This window comes from Pseudochaenichthys georgianus, unplaced genomic scaffold (assembly GCF_902827115.2).
Source record: "Pseudochaenichthys georgianus unplaced genomic scaffold, fPseGeo1.2 scaffold_360_arrow_ctg1, whole genome shotgun sequence".
Taxonomy (NCBI): Eukaryota; Metazoa; Chordata; class Actinopteri; order Perciformes; family Channichthyidae; genus Pseudochaenichthys; species Pseudochaenichthys georgianus.
Window position 1 is genome coordinate 206,777 of NW_027262961.1, and position 15,970 is coordinate 222,746.

Here is a 15,970-nt window from a genome sequence, read left to right on the forward strand (position 1 = left end):
GAAATATAATTTCAGCCAATCAGCGCCGTCAAATATTTTGGTCACGTGGGCGCTCACGTTGGCGCCCATGTTGCTTACGTGCGTTGACGTGAGGAGTTGTTTTTTAGACTCGTGAGTAACCAAGGTGACGCAGTATTTGGATGAGAATGGTGTGCAGGTGGAGTCGCCGGACCTCGGTCCGCCCAAGAGCTACTCTCCAATCCTTTGGAAAGGAGAAGTTTGGGAGATGAATTGATACTTAAAGACCTTGGACCGGACCAACCCGATTTGTATATATCACAGCAGGCTCGTGAAAAAGACAAAACGTATCAACAAGGCTTCTCACATGGCTAGCTGGATGCTAACAGGTAAATGCTATCTTTTGTTTCACATGCTTGCTCTTCAAACAGCCGGGGACAGATACGATCTGTTCAGAAACTAGACAAAAGTTAAACAAGTACAAACCACAGACTGCCTGTGTCATGGAGAATACAGTCGCTGGTTTATTTATGTCTGTAGGCCGTTGTGAGTGTGGACGGTCGGAGCATATATAGCGTTAGCTTAGCCAAGCTCATTCAGGGAGCATTCTAAAAGGTTTTTCTCTGCCGTCTGTCTGCAGACTCAAAGCATTAATTCATGGTTTTTACTAACCGGTATCAGTGTGTTACGTCGGCATCATTTAGAAACGTGTATTACAATTAAATCACGGTAACATATGTTCATGTTGTTGTAGCTCCCGAGCCAGCGTGTCTTGTTTGAATGATGCGAGTAAACACAGCTGGCAGCTGCGGTGAAACTCGAGCGACCAGAGCGATGCGATAGGAGCGTTTAGAGCGAAGCGAATATTCGCATCGCGTCCGGTCTGAACGCAGCATTAAAGCGAGCTCCGCGCTGCACTGGAAACGCGCCATTACATCACCAGAAGTCCTAATTTAAGGAGTCATTTCTCCCAAAAAAATAGTTTTACTCACTCCATCAACAGCCCCACCAAAGATATTTTCCACCAGCCGCCACTGCTTATCATCCAGATTTTTCTGACTGCAGCTAAACTTTAGATCAGGGCTGTCAAACTCAATTTAATCGCCGGCCACATCAGCATAGGGCTGCACTCAAAGGGCCGGTTGTAACTTTAAGACTATATACAAATATATATACAGTGTTTCCCACAGATCTGAAATATACTTGGGCGGGAGGTGGCAGCGGGCAGGGGGGGGGTGCCCGAAAAAAAAAAAAAAAAAGTTTTAACAACATGTTTATTTATTGACTTTTCATTCCTGTATAATCAAATTTGCGCAAAGATGGCACTGTTTGTCAGAGCACTTCATCCTTCTGGGATTTCATGAAGAACAGCTCCAACGCCTGTGTGTATGGCAGGGGTCACCAACCTTTTTTAGGATGAGGGCTACTTTCAAAAAATAAAACAAGTCAGGGGCTACTTTTACTCCTCTTTTCTTTTCTTTTTTTTGCAGTGTATATATTTAGCACATTTTAACATTATTATATGCTACCTTTAACCTTTGTGTGCTGTTTGGGTCTGTGGGACCCGTTTTCAGTGTTTACTAAAAGAACATGTATGCAATTTAATTATTTTAACCTGCTTTATTTGGGAGTGGGCCTCACATCCTCTAGGGGGGGCCTCACCTCCTCTAGGGGGGGCCTCACCTCCTCTGGGGGGGTCCTCACCTCCTCTGGGGGGGTTCGGGGGCATTCAACCCCGGGAAGATTTTTTTTTTAAATGTTGAAGTGAAATGCATCAATCTGGTGCACTTTGAGCACAAAATGAATTTATGGATACAGCTCTCAACACTCAGATGAAAGGGAGCTGTATACTTTTCAATAATCCAAACATTGGAGTGAGGGTGACGTGCAACAACATTAACCTTTCTGTTGGTCGCTTGTTAGCAGACCCTTCACGCGATGGCAGGGCCCATAATGATAGCCCTATAGTTTAAATCTACTACCCACACATGAACATATGGAAATGGGTTACTATTTAAAAGAATTAATGTATTTATAAATGTATTTAGGAACCTATCCATGTGATTTTTAGTGGGGGTCGACCTCAAATCCTCTATGGGGGTCCAGGGGCATGCCCCCCCGGTAAGATTTTATTTTTTATTTTGGAGTTAAATGCATCAATCTGGTGCATTTTGAGGGGGAAATAAAGAGACTAGATATATGGAAACACCTATATTAAACAGAACTGTATACATTTCAATAATCATAAAATCATCATAACCAATAACATACCATTTCCAATATGAAAAAAACACTGAAACTTGTTTATTACTTTATTTTTGGTTCATTTATAGTTGTGAGTGTGTCTGTGCTCCTGAATCAGCCCCTCCTGTCTCCCTCCTCTCCCCCCTGCTCCTCTTTGAGGCAGCAGCAAAGACTAGTTTTCTCTAAACAAGTTTTAAAAGTGTATCTTACCTTTTTTTCAACTTAATATGTGTTTACATAACTGGTGACCACACCGTTTGAGACCCACTGAGAACTTAGACTAAGTTAACTATCTAAACACTCAGAGAGTCCTTTACCTCACCTGAGCTGAGCTTACCCCGAGCTTGAATGACACACAGAGACCAATCAAGGGCTTTGATTTATGATCTGTATGACAGTGGCCATGTCGGCAGGCCACATCATGTGGACAGCCAGTCACCCTGTGTGAGGCAGGCCACTTAACAGGCCAGAAGGAGGCGAGATCAGTGCAAGGGAGCGAGGGATCATTGTCCACAAGTTAATCGATCGCAGATGGCGTCGTGGTCACGGACGAATACAAAATTATTAAAAAAAAATATATTAAAAAATTATTATAAAAAAAACAACCTAAATGGGTCGCGAAATATACTTGGGCGGCCGTTAATATACCTGGGCGGCCCGCCCAAGTATAGTCTATGTGTGGGAAACCCTGATATATATAATGTATTTGACATTATTGCCTCTGCACGTTGATAATTGAGGTATCGCAAACGACCGAAACGTCGCACCGCGCCACCTGCTGGACCGGAGGCAGCTGACAAAATGGTGAAAATATAATATATCATAATTATACCAAAGTGGTGACGTTCTGATCAGAATACACACTACGTCTGATCTGAACACACACACACACACACACACACACACACACACACACACACACACACACACACACACACTCTACATCTGAAATATTTTTGTAAAGAAATGTCTATCAAAACACTTTTAAGTTTCAATCAACCAGTCAAAGTGTATTCATAAAGCCCAATATCATTAATTATAAAGTGTGTACAGAATACGACACACACTGTTAGCATACTTAATATATCATTTACAGTTATTGCTAAATCAATACTTCGCAAGTATTTGAATTTCAACAATAACCAAACACATATCTACTCAAAGTATAATTTTTTTCTACAAGCAACCCTTTAATGACATATCTGCTAATTGTATGTATTGTTGGGTATTTTAATTTCTTAATCTATCAACTTGAATACATCTGAATAAATACCGAGGAGGACAAACTCTGATAGCAGGAGGTCCAGATCCACATGAGATCACGTGACATGCCTGATCCGAACTCCAACGCACAACCCACTGCGCCACACGAGATCTCAGCTGATTTCAATTAACGCGCTAACGAGGCAGAGTTAGTATATTAGGTGTGTGTGTGTGTGTGTGTGAGAGAGAGAGTGTGTGTGTGACCTCTGACAACATGCTGCATCTCATCCTCGCTGCGCTGCTTTTGGCCCAAGCCGCTAAAGATGGTAGGAAATAGAAATATTGAAATGTACTTTAAAGCAGAACATGCATTGACTACTTTATCTCTTGTTGTTTTAGTCGCCTCCGGTCCTCTGCGTGAGGATAGCGATGGTACGTGTGTGTTCACATTCAGTCTACTGCATCGTCACAGATGTGTGCTTTTTAATTTGAAAGCTTTTAAATGTGTTTTTACAGCGACTACGGAGGACTGGATAACCAGAGTGCTGAATTACATGCAGTCTAACCCCGAGACTTTAGAAGGTCAGTGTTGTATCCGGAAAGCTGCAGGTCCGCTGCAACTCGGACTGCTTTTAAATCCAGCGAGAAGACTTTTCTTTTTGCCGCTGCTTTTAATTGAAACTGAGCGGTTGTGTTCCGTTTTTGGTTAATGCACATGCAGGGCCGGCCCTGACCAATTTGCCGCCCTAGGCAAGATTTTAGCTGGCGCCCCCCCCCCCCCCACCAAAATGCAGACACTCACTATGATTCGCACGTGCATGGTTGTGGCATGATCACAAAAACAAAGATATTGACACAAGATGTGTGCAACTGTATTTAGTTTCCTATCCATTTGAACATGATTTAAGTGGGGGGGGGGGGGACCTCACCTCCTCTAGGGGGGTCCGGGGGCATGCACACCCGGGAAGACTTTTTTTTTTATATTGAAGTTAAAGCATCAATCTGGTGCACTTTGAGAGCAACATTAGGAGATCTATGGATACATCTCTCAACACCAGATGAAACAGAACTGTAAGCAGATTTTCTTTTTCTTTATGGATACTTTACAAATCACTCTCCTTTCAAACTGTATTCTTGTTTATTAATAACAACTGTTTTGGTACTGTCAGTATTTTATACCTGTTTTTCAACCTGTTCTCTTATTTATTTATAATGATCAATATAGAGGTGTGCTTTACCTACACTGAGCTGAGGTTATCAGAGCCTCTCAGTCTTTCAGGAGAGAGCTCTCTAAAGCTCTCCCCCCGCGGCCGCTTTACACAGTAAATTCCAATGTTAATAAAAGTACACAGAAGCTGTGTAAGTTTTTTGGGAGTTTGATTTATTTTAAATGAATACAAATACAAAATTAAAACCTATAATTGCACACTAAAACCATTATTTCAAAAAAAGAACAATTTCACATAAACCTTTGGTTTTTACTGGGACTGGGGCACTTCAACTTGATTTGGGGGGGGGTGTGTGCCATAGTTTATGGGTGCTGTACGCAATATAGGCGTAGTTCTGTTAGTATAAGATGTACTTTGTTGATCCAAAATCGGGAAATTGTGTTATGAAATAAAAAAATATATATATTTTTTTATTTCTAACTTTTTTTTTTTTTTAATTTTCGTTGCCCCCTATGCGTTGATGCGCCCTTAGCATTCGCCTATACTGCCTATGCCGAGGGCCGGCCCTGTGCACATGTGTGGCTGGTAACCCAGGGCATCATGTCTGGGGACTGGCTGCTCGTCTCTGTGTGGGCTGCTCGGGACGGATGTGCCGTACACGTGTGCACAGCTCGGAGAACCCTTAAAGAAAGGCATCAGTAAAGTGGAACTTCTGTGTGAACTATTCACATCTTGAACTGCACTGTAACTTTTATTCATTTATTTTTTATTATCTTTTCTTTTAAATGCCTTTGTCTGAATGTCTTTCATTTTTGTAAAGCCCCTTGTGTTGATAGGTGCTGTATAAATAAACTTGCCTTGCATTTAATATTCACAGCTTTAACAAACGAGGGAAGTCTGTTTTTGATTTTGATTCGTCTCAATGTCCACAGAGCTGATGACGGAGGACTATGCCGTGACGGAGGGAGACATCATGCTGCTGGTGAGAGAAACGCTTAAATTCAACTCTCTATTGCTGAAGTTTTAACTTGTAACTCTTAGGTGTTATTGCTCAAAGCTGAAGGATGTGTTCGTGACGTATTTTAAAAGAAATAGTCAAAATGAAAGCAGCAGTACGACATGTGATGACTCCAAACACCTTTCGAAACTACATTACCCATCATGCAACTGCAAATGCAATTGGTGTTTTTATATCAACAGAAAGTGAAATGATGCCGACATGCATCCACAGACATGAAAGGCAGCAAAACCACTATAAAGATTATTACAAAATTACATAAAAGTGACTAAAATGAGACGCGAACGACCTCAAGAAACCAACGGCTTGAAAGAGACTCGCAAAGAGGAGACACGAACCACGACAAGAGAACTATAATGTACTATAAGCAGGGCCGGATTAACCATATGGGCAACCTGGGCAAGTGCCCAGGGGGCCCTTGAGCAAAGAGGGCCCTCAGTGACAAGATTAAAAAAAAATATATTTTTTTTTTTCGGGCACAACCTCACTCATCATACATTGTTTTAAATGATACTCACTCTTCGCCATAAATAACACGGCTTTTCTCAAATTAATGTATTTCTAAACCGTCTCTGTACTGGAGGTCTCACTATGTATGCGCTCAACTGTATTCCTAGCATACACGTCTTGGAATCTTATCCATGTATTTTGTCTTCAATCAATCAATCAATCAATGTTTATTTATATAGCCCAATATCACAAATGTTACATTTGTCTCAGTGGTCTTCACAGTGTGTACAGAATATCAGTATGACAATACGACACCCTCTGTCCTTAGACCCTCTCTCCTTAGACCCTCTGTCCTCAGACCCTCACATCATACAAGGAAAAACTTCCAAAGAAAACCCAGTTTAAAGGGAAAAATGGGAGAAACCTCAGGGAGAGCAACAGAGGAGGGATCCCTCTCCCAGGACGGACAGACGTGCAATAGATGCCGTGTGTAAATTGAAAAGATAATACATTGCAACATAGGTAGTCCAAATGTTTGGAAATGCATGTGTGTATAATAGGAAGATGAATCCACGAGGATATCCATCCAGGACCGATGATCCAGGACCACAGCCACGACTCGCGATCCAGGACACAGGACCGCAGGATCATCCATGACTCCGGATCCCAGCGTATATAGACACCAAAAAGAAAGACATTTGTGGAAGCTGGGTTAATCGGAACATGAGAGGACACAGGGTATAGACAGAGAGAAGTAAGATGTCCCACGACAAACTAAGCCTATATCAGCAAAACTAGGGGCTGAATCTAATCAGCCCTAACTATAAGCTTTATCAAAAAGGAAGGTCTTAAGCGCACTCTTAAAAACGGATAGGGTGTCTGCCGCCCGAACACAAACTGGAAGCTGATTCCACAAATGTGGAGCTTGATAAGAAAAGGCTCTGGCTCCCATTGTACTCTTCAGAGATTCTAGGAACAACCACAACCCTGCATTCTTGGAACGCAATGCCCTAGTAGGCCAGTAGGGTATAATGAGTTCTTTAAGGTAAGATGGCGCCTGCCCATTAAGGGCTTTGTAGGCGAGAAGAAGAATTTTAAATTCTATCCTGTGTTCTATAGGGAGCCAGTGTAAGGCAGCCAGAACAGGAGTATGTGGTCCCTTTTCCTAACTCTGGTTAGTACACGAGCCGCAGCATTTTGAATCAGCTGAAGCGACTTGACTGACTTCTTGGTACTGCCTGATAATAAAGAGTTACAATAATCCAGCCTAGAAGTAACAAATGCATGGACTAGTTTCTCTGCATCGTTTGAGGCAAGATATGCCTGATTTTGCAATGTTACGTAGATGGAAGTAGGCGGTCCTTGAGATTGATTTTATGTGGGCGTTAAAGGATAATCCTGATCAAATATAACACCAAGATTCCTTACAGTCTCACTGGAGGCCAAATTAATGCCATCCATAGTTAGTATATCTTTAGATAATTTGTTTTCGTAGATTCTTCGGGCCAAGTACAATAACTTCAGTTTTGGTCGTGTTTAACATCAAAAAGTTTAAGGTCATCCACGTTTTTAAGTCCTTAAGGCAGTCTTGAATTTTATTTAGATGATAATTTCATCAGGCTTGATTGATAAATATAGTTGAGTATCATCCGCATAACAATGAAGTTTACAGAATGATTCCTTATAATATTGCCTAACTGAAGCATATATAATGTGAACAAAATAGGTCCGAGCACTGAGCCCTGTGGCACTCCATGGCTAACTTTGGTTTGCGTGGAAGAATTCATCGTTAACACGTACAAACTGAGAGCGTTTCAGATAGATGGGACCTAAACCAGCCTAAAGCAGTTCCCTGTATGCCAACTAAGTGCTCTAGTCTTTGCAATAGGATGTCATGGTCGATAGTATCAAATGCAGCACTGAGATCGAGCAAAACAAGAATAGAGACAAGTCCCTTGTCTGAGGCTATTAGAAATGTCATTTGTGACTTTAACCAGAGCTGTCTCGGTGTGCTATGGATGTGTTTCTAAAGCCAGACTGAAAATCTTCAAATAAATCATTGTTTTTTTAAGTAATCACACAACTGTTTTGCGACCGCTTTCTCAAGAATCTTTGAGAGGAACGGAAGATTAGAAATAGGTCTATAGTTGGCTAAAACCTCTGGATCGAGGTTGTGCTTTTTAAGAAGCGGTCTTATCACTGCTACTTTGAATGATTGTGGAACATAGCCTTGGATAATAAAGACATATTCATAATATTTAATAAGAAGAAGTTGCTAATTAATTGGAAAAACTTCCTTCATAACAGCTAGTTTGGAATTGGGTCTAACATGCACGTTGATGGTTAGAAGAGAGAATCATTGAATGTAATTGTTCAAGGTTAATGGCTGAAAAGCATTCTAGTTTACTATCTAGTGTAATATTAGAACTTACGATTCCGGGAGCTGTTGATAACACTATACTGGTCGAAGGCAAGAGGTCATTAATTTTGTTTCTAAGAGTAACAATTTTATCGTTAAAAAAGCACATAAAATCATTACTACTGAGTGCTAAGGGAATAGAAGGCTCAATGGAGCTGTGGCTCTCTGTCAGCCTGGCTACAGTGCTGAAAAGAAATCTTCTCTTAGTCTTGTGATGTTTGACTAAAAGTGCAAAAGGCTAGACCTACTTTGGTTGAACTATGTGGCTGCGTCCCTGCTTTGACAAATAGGTGTGCGATTTGACATGCCAGATTGACTGACAATTCTAAATATTGGTAGGATTGGGTAGGCGTGGTGTTACTTGTTGGGTTGGGGGGGCCCATGAGCGCTCAGTGCCCAGGGGCCCCTGCAGGTACTAATCCGGCCCTGACTACAAGTAGATCAAATGGACTCAAAATGACATGTCTCGATGATATGCTCACAAGACAGAAGCTCGCATTTAGGTGTGTGTGTGTGTGTCTTTGTTCCACCTGATGACGTGTGCCCTTTGACCCTCAGAGCGACAGGAACGCGGTGGACAGCGTGTGGCCGAGCACGCGGATCCCGTTCACCATCAGCCCGGAGTCAGGTGGGCTCAGAGCGGAGGTTCATTTCTACTTTCACAATATTTATAGTATTTAATTTCACTGTTGTGTTTCTGCAGAAAGTCGCACGCGGGTCATCCTCTCTGCGATGGCCATGGTGTCCGAACACACGTGCGTGTCGTTCCACCGACGAACCTCCGAGACGAACTACCTGACCTTCGTCACGAGCAAAGGGTGAGGAGCGCTTTCCTCTGTATACTGCGTACTGCATTTAGTGCCGTTACGTTCTTTCTTTATATGTTCTCTCAGTTCACAAGCAAGTGTTAATACTTTTACTAAAGTGCAAGATCCGAGTACTTCTACTTTTACTCAAGTACAAGATCTGAGTACTTCTACTTTTACTAAAGTACAAGATCCGAGTACTTTTACTAAAGTACAAGATCCGAGTACTTTTACTCAAGTACAAGATCCGAGTACTTCTACTTTTACTCAAGTACAAGATCCGAGTACTTTTACTGTTACTCAAGTACAAGATCTGAGTACTTCTACTTTTACTAAAGTACAAGATCCGAGTACTTTTACTAAAGTACAAGATCCGAGTACTTTTACTTTTACTAAAGTACAAGATCCGAGTACTTTTACTAAAGTACAAGATCCGAGTACTTTACTAAAGTACAAGATCCGAGTACTTTTACTAAAGTACAAGATCCGAGTACTTTTACTAAAGTACAAGATCCGAGTACTTTTACTTTTACTAAAGTACAAGATCCGAGTACTTCTACTTTTACTAAAGTACAAGATCTGAGTACTTCTACGTTTACTAAAGTACAATATCTGAGTACTTCTACTTTTACGCAAGTACTAGATCTGAGTACTTTTACTCAAGTACAAGATCTGAGTACTTTTACTCAAGAACAAGATCTGAGTACTTCTACTTTTACTAAAGTACTCGATCTGAGTACTTGTACCACCTTTGTTTGTAAATAAACGTGCCTTAAGTTTTTGAATGCATGCTGTGTATTTCTAGTAGCAACTGAAGTACTTGTACTGCAGTAATTGAATACTTCTTGTAGTTGTGCTTCGTTCGTGGGCTGTATCGGCGGAGAGCAGGCGGTGTTCGTGGGGCCGCAGTGCACCATGGGAAACATCGTGCACGAGATCCTGCACGCTCTGGGTTTCTATCACGAACACACGAGGAGCGACCGCGACCAGTACGTCACCGTGCTGCATCACAACATCGTGGAAGGTAACCCTGTGTACAAATACACAAACGCTCTGCGCTTGTTACCGTTTTGTTTTAAACCAGTTTTACATTTGTGTTTTTTAACCCACCAATACCCATTTATAAAAAGAGAATGTATTTACCTCGTGTACAAATACTCGGCTCTGATTTGTAGAGTCTGGTTTCATTTTCTTTTTTCAATAAAGTCAGTTTAAAAAAACAATTCTCAAATATTGTTTTCAAATGTATTTGTATTAAATTATTTTCTTTACTTCACCGTAAATGATGTATTGATGCCATTACTCGGCAGGAGACTTACCTCTCCATACCGTAGCCTATTTCTACATGGTTTTATTTACAATATGTAATATTTACTCGGACATTTATTTAATATTTGTTAATTACATTTAACTCGCTATAACTTTTTTTTACGTATATTTTATTTATTGTACTCGCCATAACTCGGGTATTTATGTATATTGATCCAACCCACTTTAATTATTTGTAATTCATTTAACTTATTTTTTCCTTTTTAAAAAGGAAATGCATTTAAATGACCTCTTTCTTTTCACTATAACTCTGAAATGTGTGTAATTATTTTAGTTGACTTTAATTTGCATAATCATGACGTATAAACACGTCTTATTTCTGTGATGAGTGGCGTTATTGTGTTTCAGGGAAGGAGAGAAACTTCCAAAAGGCAAACGGAGAAACGTTCGGCCTGGAGTACAACGCCGCGTCCATCATGCACTACGGAGGGTAACCTTCAGATGCTCAGATCAATATCCTGCTTTATATTCATAACGTAAAACAGAACATCAACAGGCAATTACAAACATATTTACAAAGTGTGTATTAGACCAAATAATAAGAAAATAAGAAACATTTTGATTTGTAATCTTTCCAGTGACGAAGTTATTATTAATAAAACTATTATTTAGGTGCATTTTTTTATTTTAAATACAGTTTACAGAAGTCCACTTCTCAGTGGGAAGCGAGTCGTAGTTTCTGTACCGTTACAGTATAGGTACTTTTACTGCAGTAACGAGTACTTCCAGTGTGTACAGTCTACTGTAGGTACTTTTACTGTAGTAACGAGTACTTCCAGTGTGTACAGTCTACTGTAGGTACTTTTACTGTAGTAACGAGTACTTCCAGTGTGTACAGTCGACTGTAGGTACTTTTACTGTAGTAACGAGTACTTCCAGTGTGTACAGTCGACTGTAGGTACTTTTACTGTAGTAACGCGTACTTCCAGTGTGTACCGTCTACTGTAGGTACTTTTACTGTAGTAACGAGTACTTCCAGTGTGTACAGTCGACTGTAGGCACTTTTACTGTAGTAACGCGTACTTCCAGTGTGTACAGTCGACTGTAGGTACTTTTACTGTAGTAACGAGTACTTCCAGTGTGTACAGTCGACTGTAGGTACTTTTACTGTAGTAACGAGTACTTCCAGTGTGTACAGTCTACTGTAGGCACTTTTACTGTAGTAACGAGTACTTCCAGTGTGTACAGTCGACTGTAGGCACTTTTACTGTAGTAACGAGTACTTCCAGTGTGTACAGTCGACTGTAGGTACTTTTACTGTAGTAACGAGTACTTCCAGTGTGTACAGTCTACTGTAGGCACTTTTACTGTAGTAACGAGTACTTCCAGTGTGTACAGTCGACTGTAGGCACTTTTACTGTAGTAACGCGTACTTCCAGTGTGTACAGTCGACTGTAGGTACTTTTACTGTAGTAACGAGTACTTCCAGTGTGTACAGTCGACTGTAGGCACTTTTACTGTAGTAACGCGTACTTCCAGTGTGTACAGTCTACTGTAGGTACTTTTACTGTAGTAACGAGTACTTCCAGTGTGTACAGTCGACTGTAGGTACTTTTACTGTAGTAACGAGTACTTCCAGTGTGTACAGTCGACTGTAGGTACTTTTACTGTAGTAACGAGTACTTCCAGTGTGTACAGTCTACTGTAGGCACTTTTTACTGTAGTAACGAGTACTTCCAGTGTGTACAGTCGACTGTAGGCACTTTTACTGTAGTAACGCGTACTTCCAGTGTGTACAGTCGACTGTAGGTACTTTTACTGTAGTAACGAGTACTTCCAGTGTGTACAGTCGACTGTAGGCACTTTTACTGTAGTAACGCGTACTTCCAGTGTGTACAGTCTACTGTAGGTACTTTTACTGTAGTAACGAGTACTTCCAGTGTGTACAGTCGACTGTAGGCACTTTTACTGTAGTAACGAGTACTTCCAGTGTGTACAGTCTACTGTAGGTACTTTTACTGTAGTAACGAGTACTTCCAGTGTGTACAGTCGACTGTAGGCACTTTTACTGTAGTAACGAGTACTTCCAGTGTGTACAGTCTACTGTAGGCACTTTTACTGTAGTAACGAGTACTTCCAGTGTGTACAGTCTAGTGTAGGTACTTTTACTGCAGTAACGAGTACTTCCAGTGTGTACAGTCTACTGTAGGTACTTTTACTGTAGTAACGAGTACTTCCAGTGTGTACAGTCGACTGTAGGTACTTTTACTGTAGTAACGAGTACTTCCAGTGTGTACAGTCTACTGTAGGTACTTTTACTGTAGTAACGAGTACTTCCAGTGTGTACAGTCGACTGTAGGTACTTTTACTGTAGTAACGAGTACTTCCAGTGTGTACAGTCGACTGTAGGTACTTTTACTGTAGTAACGAGTACTTCCAGTGTGTACAGTCTACTGTAGGTACTTTACTGTAGTAACGAGTACTTCCAGTGTGTACAGTCTACTGTAGGTACTTTTACTGTAGTAACGAGTACTTCCAGTGTGTACAGTCGACTGTAGGTACTTTTACTGTAGTAACGAGTACTTCCAGTGTGTACAGTCTACTGTAGGTACTTTTACTGTAGTAACGAGTACTTCCAGTGTGTACAGTCTACTGTAGGTACTTTTACTGCAGTAACGAGTACTTCCAGTGTGTACAGTCTACTGTAGGTACTTTTACTGTAGTAACGAGTACTTCCAGTGTGTACAGTCGACTGTAGGTACTTTTACTGTAGTAACGAGTACTTTCAGTGTGTACAGTCTACTGTAGGTACTTTTACTGTAGTAACGAGTACTTCCAGTGTGTACAGTCTACTGTAGGTACTTTTACTGTAGTAACGAGTACTTCCAGTGTGTACAGTGTAGCCTACACTACACACACAGGAAGTACTCATTACTGCAGTAAAAGTACCTACACTGTGTAGGTACTTTTACTACAGTAATGAGTACTTCCTGTGTGTACAGTCAAGTGTACGTACTTTTACTCCAGTAACGAGTACTTCCAGTGTAGTTTAGGTACTTTTACAGCAGTAAAGAGTACTTCCTGTGTAGGTACTTTTACTACAGTAATGAGTACTTCCTGTGTGTACAGTCTAGTGTAGGTACTTTTCCTGCAGTAACGAGTACTTCCAGTGTAGTGTAGGTACTTTTCCTGCAGTAACGAGTACTTCCAGTATCCTGTACTTTTACTGCAGTAACGAGTACTTCCAGTGTAGTGTCCTGTACTTTTACTGCAGTAACGAGTACTTCCAGTGTCCTGTACTTTTACTGTAGTAACGAGTACTTCCTGTGTGTACAGTCAGTTTTTCTCAGATAACGGCCTGCCCACCATCGTCTCTAAAGAGGAAGTGACGAACATGGGTCAGAGAAAGAATATGACGGACAGCGACGTGCAGAGAGTCCGACTCCTCTACAGCTGCGGTACTCTTTAAAAAAAGTGTATATAGAGTGGTGCAGGAATGAGTCCTAAAACCCTGATGACTCAGCATTTTAGCACTTCCTGTCCCCTGTTCTGCAAGTCAATGGTTATAAACTTAAGAAAAATAATTTGCAGTTTTAAGACTAATCTAAGTAGCCTCACACGGGGCAGCTACCTTTCTACTGTAGGATTCACAGAAAAAGGTCATGTGACCGTGCTGCTAGTTTCTTTATACCCAACATTAGCCTCCTTTAGCCTTAGCGGTGGGTGACTTGGAAGTCATGTGACCGATGCTGTTAGTTTCCTTTATAGCCCACAGTAGCTCCTTTAGCCTTAGCGGTGGTGACGTGAAGTCATGTGGCCGGCTGTAGGTTCCTTTATAGCCCAACATTAGCCTCCTTTAGCTTAGCGGGTGGTGACGAAGTCATGTGACCTTGCTTAGTTCCTTTAGAGCCCCAACATTCCTCCTTTGCTGAGCGGTTGTGACGTGAAGTCATGTTTACAGTGCTGTAGTTCCTTTATAGCCCACATTAAGGCCTCCTTAGCTTAGCGTTTGGGGAAGTCATGTTACCGTACTGTAGTTCCTTTAATAGCCGGCAACATTAGCCGCCCTTTAGCTTAGCGTTGGTGAAAGTGATGTGGACAGTACTGTAGTTCCTTTATAGCCCAACATTAGCCACCTTTAGCTTAGCGGTGGTGATGTGAAGTCATGTGACCGCGCTGTAGTTCCTTTATAGCCCAACATTAGCCTCCTTTAGCTTAGCGGTGGTGACGTGAAGTCATGTGACCGTGCTGTAGCTCCTTTATAGCCCAACATTAGCCTCCTTTAGCTTAGCGGTGGTGACGTGAAGTCATGTGACCGTACTGTAGTTCCTTTATAGCCCAACATTAGCCACCTTTAGCTTAGCGTGGAGACGTGAAGTCATGTGACCGTACTGTAGTTCCTTTATAGCCCAACATTAGCCTCCTTTAGCTTAGCGTGAAGTCATATTTTTACTTCAGAAATCATAAAGTGGTGTTAATATGGTTATCCTGCTGAACTTAACGTGTAAGTATCATAAACGTTTGTCTGACATGATAAAAAAATTCCATGGAGGAACCCCATTGGACCAGGGAGATGCTGCCTTCAGGGACAAACACAGAAATACCACATTCCTGCGCCACTTTATGACTACAAACCCCATCATGCTTCACTTTCTCCCTCTTTACCAGATCCTCCCAAAAAGACTGGAAGATATTAAGCGTCAGCAGCCACTGGAGGGCGCCACAGCACCGGGGAGCCACAACATCTTTGAATAAAAACGAAAGATACACTCCATATCTGTCTTTCTACTGCTTTCAAACTGATCACATGTATGTTTACGTACCTCATTGTCAAAAAGGTTGGCTTCTCAATGCCGACACTCCTTTTTAAATGTAATGTTAATCACTAAATTAAAACAATTCCTGTCATTAACTGAACCTACATTTCCAGAGTGCAGTCAAAATATTGCAAATCAATCTTCTAGAAATGGCTGCTTCGTTGAAACATTCATGTTAATTATAAAACCTTTAATTTTATACATTTTAAAAATACTTTTCCCTACGATTTCTATTTGTAATTATACCTTATCATCCAGATTTTTCTGACTGTAGCTAAACTTTAGATCAGGGGTGTCAAACTCAATTTAATCGCCGGCCACATCAGCATAGGGCTGCACTCAAAGAGCCGGTTGTAACTTTAAGACTATATACAAATATATATAATGTATTTGACATTATTTCCTCAGCATTGGATTATTATCAGATGGGGGGGGGGGGGGGGGGGTGTGTGTGTGTGTGTGTGTCTGTGTGTCTTAAATAATTAACTACGTCTGAAAGCAGAAGTCTGGGTCAAATAATTGCAAGTCTCTTCAGTGAGAATGTCACAAAATGATTTAAAAAGAAAAGCCACATTCTGGAAAAAAAAGTCAAATTCTGACAGTCTAATTTGAGATGC

General features: G+C 41.1%; 1 protein-coding gene across 2 annotated transcripts; it reads left to right on the forward strand.

Moving 5' to 3' along the window:
* The first annotated feature begins 3,662 nt into the window (after positions 1-3,662).
* LOC117442233 (blastula protease 10-like) lies at positions 3,663-15,421 on the forward strand. Of its 2 annotated transcripts, XM_034078234.2 has the most exons (10): positions 3,663-3,731; positions 3,805-3,837; positions 3,922-3,987; positions 5,507-5,556; positions 9,020-9,089; positions 9,165-9,279; positions 10,119-10,291; positions 10,945-11,026; positions 13,873-13,994; positions 15,205-15,318. In XM_034078234.2, exons 1-10 carry the CDS (start codon positions 3,680-3,682, stop codon positions 15,231-15,233), a joined length of 792 nt encoding a protein of 263 aa, XP_033934125.1. In that variant the 5' UTR covers positions 3,663-3,679; the 3' UTR covers positions 15,234-15,318. The 2 variants fall into 2 exon arrangements, with proteins under 2 accessions (XP_033934125.1, XP_033934124.1); XM_034078233.2 differs by lacking the exon at positions 13,873-13,994 and having other exon boundaries at positions 15,205-15,421.
* The last annotated feature ends 549 nt before the right edge of the window (positions 15,422-15,970 follow it).

Coding starts and splice junctions, on each gene's coding strand:
- LOC117442233 (XM_034078233.2), top strand. CDS start 3,680: ATGCTGCATCTCATCCTCGCTGCGCTGCTTTTGGCCCAAGCCGCTAAA. Junction 9,090..9,164: donor CACCATCAGCCCGGAGTCAG/GTGGGCTCAGAG, acceptor GTGTTTCTGCAG/AAAGTCGCACGCGGGTCATC. Junction 11,027..15,204: donor TCCATCATGCACTACGGAGG/GTAACCTTCAGA, acceptor CCTCTTTACCAG/ATCCTCCCAAAAAGACTGGA.